Source organism: Passer montanus, unplaced genomic scaffold, assembly GCF_014805655.1.
Source record: "Passer montanus isolate IOZ18808 unplaced genomic scaffold, ASM1480565v1 scaffold24, whole genome shotgun sequence".
NCBI classification, from domain to species: domain Eukaryota; kingdom Metazoa; phylum Chordata; class Aves; order Passeriformes; family Passeridae; genus Passer; species Passer montanus.
In genome coordinates, this window is record NW_024367037.1 from 5106290 (window position 1) to 5118791 (window position 12502).

The following is a 12502-nucleotide window of genomic DNA, read 5'->3' on the forward strand; positions in this document are numbered from 1 at the left end:
CTTGGGAAGTATCTCATCAGTGCATGTAAATACTTAAAGGAGGGGTGCAAAGAAGAGGGAGCCAGGCTCTTTTCAGTGGTGCCCAGTGACAGGACAAGCAGTGGGCACAAACTGAAACACAGGAGATGAACATGGGGAATGCCCTTTTGACTGTAAAGATAACCAAGGCACAGGTTGCCCATAGTGACAGTGGAGTCTCCATCCTTGGAAATACTCAGAAGCCCTCTGGACATAGTTGTGAGCAACCAGATCTAGCTGATCCTGTTTCAAATGAGCTCAACGTCATTCATTCTGACTTTAATCGTTATGTGATGTTATGGAAGAAAAACATTCTGTCCTTGATTGGTTTTTGGATAACACTCTAGAAATTTTGAACTGAGTTATGTCAGATGGGACTGCAAAAGATGGTGCATACAAAAAGAAATTAACTGTTTACTTGTTGAAAACAATTTGACGTTGAGATTAAAGCCTGGAAGGGTATGTGTTATTTAGAAGACAATGCAAAGTGAAAAATAAGCCATTACAGGGGGAAAATGATTGGAGCACAGTGGATATCAAAAGAGGGGAAGCTTACATAGAAAAACCAAAAGACCTAATGAAAAATATTTACTAAAAGCATGGTGAACTTCCTGTGCATTATCCTGCACAGGCATAGTTCCATTTTTATGGATTGCCTGTTTTGAGTAGGGGTTTATGCTGGGTGAAATGCACATATCCCCCTTTTTCTGTGAACGTGTAGACGAGCTTGTAGCTGTGGTGTCTGAACATTTATCTCCATTGCTTAAGATCAAACTTGGGACCTCTCTGTAGCTAGGAGGTCTGTTCCTTTCTTGCATTTCTCAGGTAGGACTTCAACAGCAGCTTGCCTACTAGTTGTGTTTTTGATAAATTTTCTTCATGCAACAAAGGAGAGCACATTCAGTCACTTCAGAAGAAGGCTTGACACATGCCAGTTATAACAGAAGTATTTTAAAACTTCATGAGTTCTTCAGCTGTGTTTTGGACATCTGTATGATGTGGGTCTTCTAAAGTATTACTTTTTAAGAGTACTTTTTAAAATTGCTTCCATTTTTAAACATGTCCAGCTCACATGAAACAATTCAAATAGTAGGACCTGTTTTACTTAACATGCCACAGAGTTTTAGGGAAGTGAGAATTCTACTCAGAATATTTTTTTTTAATTTTTTCGCTTAACAGTTCATCAATTAGCTATAGATTTCATAAAGATGTAATTGTTATTTATTTAAGAATGAGCCAGTGTTCTGTTTAAAAAATGCTGTCTGAGGTGAATCTTCACCTGAAGAATACATGAATTGAGTAAGCTGATGCTCCTGATGCATTGAAAATAATGTAATAATATATATCTTAGTTACATGAAATATTAGAATTGATTTTATTTTTCTGTTGACAAATATGTTAGATTTCAACTTCTAAATGACTCCTACTTCATGCTGGCATGTGACCACGCCATTTCTGGTGATTTTTGTAGTGTGCTTTGTAGTGAGAATCCTTATATGGTAATTTGAAGTTGAGTAAGAGTTTTGCAGACCAAGACTGGCCCCTGTCTGGATCCAGAATAATTTTTAGAAAGGAACATTCCTGTCTGTCTCTGTGAGCAGAAGTTGCTGTGTTCAGTGTGGAACACAATGTTGTATCTGGTTTTGCACACATAACTTACTAAGACTGATCTGGGTACCTGGATAAAAAGAGAGATGTTTCTCAGCTTTGGTTTATGAAGATAATGAACTGATTGCTGCTACTTAAGTATGTCTTAATTGGATTAAATTCCTTGGGACCACAAGCTCTTCTACTCAGCAAACTGAGTAAGGTCTCATACCTTTAACGTATTGCTTAAGTTTTCAGATGCTTTCCTATTCTTTCCAGGCTTGTCTTCTCTGAATTCAGGTATTTTTCCATGCTTTGTTAATTTTTCCATGTGGTGGTTTAGTCTGGTTTCCAAAGAAAATGTTTGGTCTCCTTTTCAGTCTATTACAGTAAGTTCTGTGTTTGCTGGCTAATTTTAGCCAATTTGGTTACAGTGGTAAAACTTTCAAATGTTGTGTTAAGTCTGGTGATAACTCATGGTTGATGAGATCTTCAGAGCAGGAAAGGTTGCAGAGGAGTTAGCAGTTCTTACAGTGTCTTGCCAGCAGCCTCTTGAGGTATTTATTTTCTGGTTAATTAGCAAGTGTAACTTGGAGCCAGCTGATTCAGAAACAGGGAGAGTGGGTGAGTGTGGGGCAGGGAGAAAGGGATTGTACAGAGACAACTGAAGGTAATGTGACAGTGAGGTTTTGGGGAGCAGAAGTAAATGAGAACATCACTCTTAAGTTGCTGCACTAGGGGAAAAGGATTGGAAGATAGCTGTGAAAAGCAGGAACTTATTGCTTTTCAGCTACCTTGCAACCTGTCTTCAGGAAATTCTCACTTCACGAGTTTTCACTTGCATGTTGTCTCTATTCTTTTGTGTTTTCTTTTTTCCAGTAGCGACGGAACCCTTGATAAAAGCAGTATATACACTATACCAGCAAAGGAATCTGCTCTTTCCAGTTCGTACATTGCTTTTGAAATTTTTTAGCAGAGTTTACCAAAAAGAAGATTTGAGGACACAAAGAATCAGGTAAAGGCATACTGTGCCTTTTGCAAAAAAAAAAAAAAAAGGCATATTGTTTTTCATTTCAAAACAGTGTATTTGTTTTGGGAGTGAGAATATTGAATTTATGTATAGATGTCATAAGACTTCTTTCTGAATCTGTTTTGACACTGTGTCAGTGGAATTTGAAAGTTTGTGTGCTCTGTGAAATGGAGATGTACCAGCTTAGTTGTCTATCTTAGCATAAGTTAACTAGATGTTAATGACGTAAATTTTAGCTTGAAGTACACTGCTGCAAGCTTATTGTTACTGACTGTGTGGCAGTCAGTGGATGTGTCAAGATCATGCACTTGTAGCCATGGAGCATTTCTATCACTTCAGCCTGAGGTCATGAACTTGTCACTTAGTGCCTTTGTTGGTTTTCTGATAGTGGCTCTGTAGCCTTCTGACTTTCTTCAAGAAAAATACTCTGTTGTTTTGGGGGTGTGGTTCCAAAGAGACTGGGTTTAAGAAAGTGTACTTGTCCTTCTGGGCTCCTGATTCATCATGGGATCTATTAGATTAAGGATAGCTTTTAGATACCTGACTTGCTTCAGATGTGGTCAGTAAGAGGAGATTGTTCTCGCTATGTAATGCTGTTGAACAGTTTTTCATTTATCAGGTGTGTCCAGATTGTCTCCAAATCTTAACTTTTCTAGAATCTATTTTTCAGCCAGTCATCTAGTTCCAGAGCGTGAAAACCCTAAAGACAAATCATGTGCTGATGTGTACGCATCAGTCTTGGCTCATTTGGGAGCTGCAGGTCCCTTCCAGTTACTGTAAAGCAGCCCTAAGGCTTTGGGAAGACTTTTGCTTCTCCAGGCTGAGGAACAGCAGCTCTCTCAGCCTGTCTTCATAGGAGAGGTGCTGTAGACCTCTGATGATCTTCATGGTCTCCTTGAACTTGCTCCAGTAGCTCCATGTCCTTCTTATTTTTGGGGACCCAGAACTGGATGTAGGACTCCAGGTGGGATCTTACCAGAGCAGACTGGAGGAATAGACTCCCCTCCCTAGACCTGCCCACGCTGCTTTTGATACAGCCCAGGACACAGTTGACTTTCTGGGGGATGTGTTTTGTTTCTGCCACTAAAAAATTCAAACCTCAGGTCTCTCAGAAGTTATGGCATCTGCTAACACAGTCAAGTTTTGGGAAAATTGTTCCCTTCTACTTTGCTTTGTTACATCTTCTGTTGTTGTAATGCCTGAGTACATGTAATTAGATCTACAGCCAGAAATAATCTAGTGCTATGCTCTGAACATAATAAAAAGTGTAAGGAATATGAAAGACAGGGAAAACCACTTGGGAATATCCCATTTTTCTCGTCTTTTCACACAGAGTGAAAAAGAGATCCATTCCCAGAGGTTACATAACCACTGTTCTGTGTACTTACCTGAAAGTCTTGAGCATCTCATTCAGTTTTATGTGGTCATATGATCATCTGGAAAGCTTTAACTTTCTATCTTTAGACATCACAAATAGCAGTAGTTTTTCTGCTTTTCCTCTTAGTCTTCTACATGGATCTGTGACACTTTTTAGTAACAGATGAACGAAATCTCAAAACTTCTTTGCAAAAAATGTATGACTACGCTTACATCTGACAAGATATTTGAAGACAACATAATATTTGTGTACTGCACTAGTCCATTTCTTCCCTTTACGAGCAAGTGGAGTTTTTTAATTTTTTGAAAATGCGGGCTGTTCAGTAGCTCCTGGACATTCATATTGTTCCATTCAGCTTGATGTCGTAGCTCCTTCAGCCCTCCTCTGACTGTTCTCCTCTTTCTTTTAATTTATTTTTTTCTCAGAAGCTTGTCAAGAACAGTCTAAGAGAAACAGAATTCACATTGGAGCATTTTTCAGAATTTTTAGTGAATGTGTTTGTTTTTTAGGTGTATCTGATTCAAAGGATAAAGTAGGAGCTTTTGTCCTGTTGCTGCCTTGTGGAAAAAAAGCAAAATGATTGATTTATTACATGGTTCAGAATTCAGTTTTCTCTTGATGTTTTAGTGTATCTTCACCCCTAATCACTGCACACATACCATGCACTGTGTGTGTATATGCATATGTAGTGTGTGTCTTTGTGTGTGCTTGCACATATGCATTTATATTCTGGTAAGAGTCAGTGGATGTCTGTATCATTAGCTTTTCTCATCATTCCTTGGACCAGTCTAAATCAAGAGCAACTGCAGCGTCCTCTGGCAGGGAGTGACAAAGCTCAGCTGTGTCAACACCCAACTTACTTTTGCTTGTTTAATCCTGGCTCCTTCTAGTTTAATTTGATACTAGCATCTGCTTCTTTCTGTGGAAGATGATTTGAGACCTCTGACCCCACCTCTAACTCACCCACTTCAATGGTCTGTTCTCCAGTCTTTTCCTGCTGTTGAGCAGTTCATCTCTATGCAAGGCCCTTCTCTCTTGTGTCTTGGGTACTTAATTTCCTTGAAAAGTTTTTGGTTGACAGGTCTTTGAGAGTGAAATAATCTGTATCATCATCATGCTAGTCTTGTTGACATCTTCAAAGACCTACTTTGAACTTCTTGATTTGCACTTGGCAGCTTTTTTTCTTGTGATCATCACTTTAGTAATAAGCTGATTAAATGCTTTTGGTTTCTGAACGATACTTGATTTGATAAACCAGGGTGACATAGAAATTGTAGCCTTTGAAAGATGGGATTAGTCCATACAGTTGTTTCAGTTTGAGCCATAAAGGAGAAATAAAAGCAACTTAATCAAGAATGGGAAGAGAAGTTTTTGTGGGTTTCTGTTGTTTTATCTTTTTTTTTTTTGCAACTGATTTTTTTGCTCTTTCTTTAGAAGTCGAAGTAAAGTTTTATCTCGTTGGTTGGCTGGCTTACCTCAGCAACTGGCTCTGCTTGGCTTGAGGAACCCTGAGCTTTCCAATCAGCTCATTGACATCATTCATTCCGCTGCTTCTCGTTCAAACAAGGAATTGTTGCAAAGTTTACAAGACACTGCTGCTCGAATATACGGTAAGACTTTGACACTACAGCACAAGGAATTTCGTCCCTCACCTGGCAGGCAGCTTGCAGTAGGTGGAAAATCCTGTTGTTTCCTAGGTGAGCCTAAAGACTGTATGGGGGGCAGGGTTGCAGATTGGTTCAGTTCCCCAAAGGTTAAAATGAACTATGTGTGTCATTTACTAGAGGGTAAGAAGATTGAGATCCTTAGTTCAAGTTAGTAGGACTTAAATCTGATAGATTGGAAACTTTAGTTTTTGTGTGTCAGAGAATCATAGAATCATTTGGGTTGAAAAATACCACTAAGGTCCAAGTGGTAACCCAGCACTGCCAAGTCCACCACTAAACCATGTCCCCAGATGCCACGTGTTTTTTGAACACTTCAGAGGGTGGTGATACCACCACTTCCCTGGGCATTGATCCAATGCCTTGACAACCCTTTCAGTGGAGACATTTTTCCTAATATCCAGTCCAACTGGTACAACTTAAGGCAATTTCCTCTCATTCTGTCACTTGTTACCTAGAAGAAGAGGCTGACCTGGCAGCAACCTCTTTTAAGGTAATTGTAGACAGCATGTTCTTCTCCAAGCCTCCTATTTTCTAGGCTAGTATTGCCTTTTTTTCCCCCCCTCTTTCGAGTTGGTTATAACATCCTCCTGTCGGCGGGTAGCTGAGGTGGTTGGTCGGTGCAGGGGTGTGTCGGGGCGCTGCGTGCTGACCGTGTGTTGTGTGCCGCAGATCCGCTCGAGGGCACGCTGGTGCTGCTGCCGGCCGAGGCGCAGCGGCGCCTGGTGCAGCTGGTGTACTTCCTGCCCTGCCTGCCCGCCAGCCTGCTCGCCTGCCTCAGCCGCTGCTGCATCATGGGCAGGATGTCCTCCGACCTCGCCGCCACCCTCATCGGCATCCTGCACATGAGGTACGGCGCTCTGTGCTTGGCTCTAGCCAAAACCAGCCCCGGGTGGGAATGGTTAGTCGTGAAGCATGAACTTGGTGATCAGTTTGCACACAGGAAATCAATATAATGTGCAGGAACTGATGGTGTGGTGTGGTTGGCCTGTTGCTTTGACTCTGTCTTTACACTGCCCGATTTTCTATGATACGTTTTGAGAAAATCATTCTACTGTTCAGGTTGAAAAAGACCTTTAAGACCGAGTCCAGCCGTTAATCCAGCACTGCCAAGTCCACCACTAAACCATGTTTTTAAGTGCCATATTTATCTATCCATATTATTTTACTGTCTTTGTAGATATTAATGAAGTCTGCCAAGAATTTTCATCTTGAAATACAATAATTAATGCTTTTAATACCTAGGTCCTTTCAGTAGGGATGCAAAGCAGCTTCAGCCTCTCTCTTACAAAATCTGTAAGGCTGCACAGTATTGAGCACCTTCTACCCAGAACATCATCACCAGTGGTCTTTGTTCTACTAATTGCAGCTTTTCCTTGTGAGTGCTTCAACCTGACAGAGCTGATAGTAGAAAAGAACCAACCAGTTTTTCTCATGTTCTGCTTTCTCTCAGCTCACTTTTTCTCCAGTTACCACACCTAAATAGCCAATTTATAGTTGCTAGGCAAGTGTCTTGTTTGAAATTATTCATGCTCTTGTTTTTTTTGTCCTGGCTTGAAAGAGGGTAGGTTTCCCTGTGAAGTCAGGGAGCAAAGCTGCTGTTCTATTGAAGTGAGTGGAGGGCTTGCTGAGATTTCACAATGGTGTTTTGCTTTGCTGCATCTGGGAAAAATACATTTTTCTCCATTGGTCAATATTGTGAAACCTTGGATAAGCAAAAAGGAATTAAGCTTATATGAATTATGCTTAAAGTGATTCTTGATGCTTTTTGGATCTGAAACATTTTTAATTAAAATGGGACACAGCACAATGTACTGTCAAGTACAGACCTGTTTGTGTTAGCTATGTAACACGTGGATAAGGTGACTAACATAAGAAGGAATAGTGGTGAAATTTATATCCTATATATGTAATGCTTTACTGCTGTAAAAGTGAAATTCTGCCTAGTTTTGGGAAGCTGGACATTAGATTTTATGTTTTAAAATGAAAAATTATCTGCCATGTACTAGAAGCTCAGTGGCAAAGTGTAACCAATTCAAAGACAGTCATTGTAAGAACTAAAGTCAGTGATAAGCACTCAGATGCTTAATTTGTTGTTAGATCCTAATAGATCCTAATAGATTTTCGTTGTGGGAGATTTTTGTAGTAATGGGGTGCCTTATTTTCGAAAAATTACTGTAATGGTGCAGGTGGGTTGTGGGCATTTGATCCTTTTGGCAGAAGATGCAAGTGGCAGACTGAAGGCAGTGTTCTTACCAAAAGTAGGTTATGTTCTGAGAGCAGAGGAGGAGTAAATTCTTTATTTTCAGAGGTGAAAAATGTAGATAATCAACCAAGATCAAGAAGTCTATCTGAAATCACTAACTGAAAGAAAAATGTACTGATGTAATTATAATGGTGCAGTTTTTTTATAATGATAATCCCTGACAGTCTTTTCTGGAAGCTTGAAAGTTTTGATGAAACTTGAAAAAGAGAGATTGCTTTTGACGGAGCATTGTTTTTATTTGATAAGGCTCTTCTTGCTTTATTGAGAGGAATCAGTATTAAGAACAGGAAGTTGATTAGTTTTGTTTAGAAGCACATCTGAAAATAATAGAAGTCCTTGGAAAGATTAAAATGACTCTTTCACAGACAAAGTGAATGGAAGGGATTGAAAATACATTCTTACCTATATATCCAAATTAAAACTTTTGCAGATTACAAAGTGCTTGTAGATGATAGCTTTTTTAGCTTTGGCTTAGGTGAAATGTATTTGTGTAAGATACCTTTTACACTTTCTTTTTTCCCCCTTTTAAATTTTTTTTTTCCAGTGATCATGGCAGTAAACATTTTATCCTAAAAGATCCGTCTAGGGTGCCCCTTAAGGACTTAGGGAACCAAGATGGTAGAAATGTTTTTGGCTGAGGGGTTGTCCAAAAAAAGTTGCTTTGTCTACTTGAAGATGCAGAGATAGGGAGATAAGTAAATACTAACTTTTCAAGAGCAGAAGAGTCTGATACTTCTTTTTCGTTGGAAAATAAGTTGTACAGTCTAGGAAACAGTAGTAGGTTTTCTGGATATGAACCTTAGCTGGGCTTTGTGAGCTTCATTATCTGTTATTGCACAGAGGATAAATGAACCAATTTTCTATCTTTTATCAGGAAGCCCAAGCCAATCTGTTGTATCCAATTTTGTGGCTCATTTTTGCATAATGACATGGACAGACTGGATTTTCAAGAAGAGCAAAGAATGATACTCTGTCAGTTGTGATAATGGGAAAATGACTGACAAATGGTCATTTTAGGTAGATAAGGCTGGGAAGAAGTCGGAGTCAGCTGTGTACAAGACTGTTGAAAAGGAATGGGAGAGTGCAGTTTTAGCAGAATTAAAAATACAGACCTTAAATGTCAAGAGAATGTTTGGTTTGAGTGCTAGCAGCTAGCAAAACTTTATAAAAGCACAGATATATACTGGAATGGGTTGTGTATCAAGGGGATACAAATTACTTCATAGGAAATGCTTAGTATCAGGCAGTCGGGTTGGATATGGATGGCAGAGGGTAAAGCCTTGAAGGAAGTAGAGACTGGGTAACTCCTGGTCATCATTTACAGCTCTTGTGATAGTCAGAGTAAAACTTTTCAAGTTTGTCTAATGAACAGTACTATAAAAACTTTTCTAATTCCACATTTCTGTGCCACAGCTTGGTTCGTGGGACATTTTCTGTACTTTTAGATTGTGACTTGGATGGGAAACCGGTCCCGAATCCACGGGGAGCCGTCGTTTACGAGTACCCCGCTGCTGTCAGTAGATGGCGCTGTTTCCCTTCCGGTGCATTCCCGTTCCCTGTGCTGAGAGGGGGACTCTCCCTAAATTGCTCTTCTCCTATGGAATCTACTTATCAGTCAGGCTTTAAATAGAATGGTTTCGGGAGCGTCAGAGGGTTTGCTACTTGTTCTTAATTTCTTTAGCAGCCTTTATTCCTGTGCTATTTTGACTGGCAAAGGATGGCTGTTTTTACACGCGTCCGAGAGTGCTCATACGGAGCTGTGTGTATTTGTCGGGGATCAGCTATGGATTTACTGAGTGTACCTATGGATCATCATAAAACTTGCAGTTATTCCTGGAGCTGTGTGTATTTGTCGGGGACCAGCTATGCTGAGGTGGATTTACTGAGTGTACCTATGGATCATCATAAAACTTGCAGTTATTCCCTGGACAGTCATTAGAAACTGAAGGAACTCATAGGTGGTTTTGTGTGTAAACTATAGAACTAACAGTAAGTGTATCCAGATGGTTCAAAGCCTTGTGATGCTATCAGGTGGTAACATTGTTATAATTATTGTGTGTTACCTTTCTGATCTTTTTTTTATTGTTTATTAGAAGTGAATTTTGAAAATATGTAATAATTTCACTTTTTATTTTTGCAGTGTGAAGTGAATACTCAAGTGGTGTGTAGGAGCCCATTAAGTGAGCTGTGTGTGCTGAGAATCAAAATGATGTTGGCAGTATTTCCATATAGATTGGGAAGGTTTCTGAGCCCCTGGGAGGCTGGTTACCTGTACTGATAAACTATTAGAATGGTTTCTGTAGCACTTTTGGTCTACATTCGCTGAAGCTCTCACAGACTAAGGACTGTTCTGAAAAGAGAGCTGAAATGCAGCCACCCTATTTTGGATGCTGCTGTGAACATGGCCAGGTTTACATTAATTGGTCATGATCTCTGTGCCAGTGAACAGACATTGCTGGTGTTGAGGTCACTGGGATGGCTACAGCTGGTGAGTTTCAGGTGAAACTGAGGAGCAGAAGGTCTTGTACTGGCTTTATTTCCCTGCTGTTCTCTTCAAATGACTGCCTTGTGCCTACTGTATGGGATCTGAGATGTAAATAGCTTCAATAAATCCAGGCAGGTGGAGTTCTGAGAGATGGAAGCGTGCCAGGGTTTTGGGTATAAGTCATACAGGTGAGGAAGGGTGCGGAGCGACATTAGTGAACAGTCTGTCACTTCTGCCTGAGAAATGAGAGAGAGCAGCTTCTTGACAGGAGATGAGTTCTCAGATTTGGCCTCTGATTTAAGCCTCCGATAACCTTACATTTATGGAGAAAAATTGAAGGGTCAGGGGTAGTATTTCAGAAAGCGTTTTGCATCAAATCTACTGGATGGATTTGTTTTGGATCTTATAGGTGGTACTATTTTGATATATTGAGATAAGCAATTCATATTGATGCAGTGTGCCACATTTCTAGAAGAGTTAACTTCAGTATTTATTTTTCTTTTATGATTTATTGGAATAATTATTAAATAAGCAAATAGTAGTTCACTGCTAGTTCAAGGTAAATGGTTTGAGTTGGTTGGAATATACAATACATGATATGAGTGGATCTTTGGCTTGAAGTTCCAGTCTTAGCTTTGCCTTCACAGTGGAGTTCTGGTAATTCCTTGAGGTCATGGATATGGACAGGTAGACAGTTCTCTCCAGGAAGTGAAGAAATATGTAAGTTATTGATGGTCTGATATGGACTAAGGCAATAAACTTTAGCAGTATCAGAAGTGGAGCTGGAAAAAATTTTGGTGTAATCTCCTTATGCCTGCTTTCTGCATTAACAGGGGAGAAAGGCTACTTCAAAATTGTTTTAAAGAACCAGTGAAGCATGTGCTTATGTTTTGAGCATTTTTTGGAAGACTGACTTTGAAGCAAGTATTTTTGTCAAATGTGGAAATGTATTGAATAATGTAGATGTACCTTCTTGTATAAGGTAGATTACTTTGTTTGCCTGAGAAAGTGGTCTGCTGAACCAAACTCTGTATGGTTGCAGAGAAACCCATTTGTCAGGCTCAGTGTTTTTTGTTGCCACTCAGTGATTTTGTGGTGATTGAGTGTCAGATACTCTAGCAAACAGAATTATCTTTTTTCCTTCCCTTTTGTATATGGTGCTGTGTTTAAGATGATTAATATGTAATCTGCATACTTATTGTTACATGTTCTATTCTGTCAATTGTGGATAAAAAAATGCAGATTATGGTATTATGATCAAATATCTAAATCAGGAAGTTAGATTGCTGGCTTTATGGGAAAATTTTGCTGCCTCCTCTCATTCCTTGAAGTACAAATAAGGAAACTGAAATGTGATTTATTTATGTGCCTTATTTATGCATAATAGTTATGGTTGTTTTACAACTTTTTATCCATTGGAACAGTGTGTCTGGAAATTATTTCACTGTAATAGAGAGTTGGACAGATAATATTTCACTGTCTAGATAAAAAACAATGGGAGTTAATTTATGGCATTTCTCTCTTGAAGTAGAGTGTCCATAAATGAGATCTCCAATGGCTTCAAACAGCCATTTCTTATTCTTTTGGGACTCTTTCCCTGCTGGGGTCTCGCCAAGTGTTGTTTCTGTTGCTGTAGAAAAGAAGCAGGGTGAGGACCATATAAATGAAAGCTGAGTGCTCTCTGGCATAAATTGTGTGGGAGTTCCAAGTTTTCACAGGTTTGAGATAACCCTGGGGGTAACTTGCATTCCGCTTGATGTAACTGTAAATGAACTCTTCTCTTAAGAGGTAGTGCCTTTAAAATATTCTTCTGCTTTCTAGACAATAATGAGGGAGCTCAGCTGGCGTCTCATCAAGCATTCAGGCACGCCTGTTGGTTCCTGCTATCCTCTGGAATCTGGTGCTTAGAAAGAACTGAGATGGATATTTTAACATTTGTTTGCTGTGAGGTGTAAAATTCTGTGTCTTCAGATTACTCAAGATTACTCAAAGATGTTTTAGGGTTATTATAGAGTTCTTTATGGATATTTCCACTGTAATTAAATGCTACTTTTTCTTTATTTAGCCTTCCTAG

At 39.5% G+C, this 12502-nt stretch overlaps 1 protein-coding gene across 2 annotated transcripts in view; it reads left to right on the plus strand.

The window, feature by feature from the left end:
• TEX10 (testis expressed 10) overlaps window positions 1–12502 on the plus strand; it is a 53940-nt gene that overhangs the window by 15221 nt on the left and 26217 nt on the right. The window contains exons 7-9 of one of the 2 annotated variants that reach the window (XM_039711082.1): window positions 2485–2620; window positions 5448–5623; window positions 6350–6527. In XM_039711082.1, the coding sequence (XP_039567016.1) occupies window positions 2485–2620; window positions 5448–5623; window positions 6350–6527 (490 nt within the window). The remainder of the gene's footprint in view (window positions 1–2484; window positions 2621–5447; window positions 5624–6349; window positions 6528–12502) is intronic. The other variant, XM_039711083.1, reaches the window with a different exon arrangement.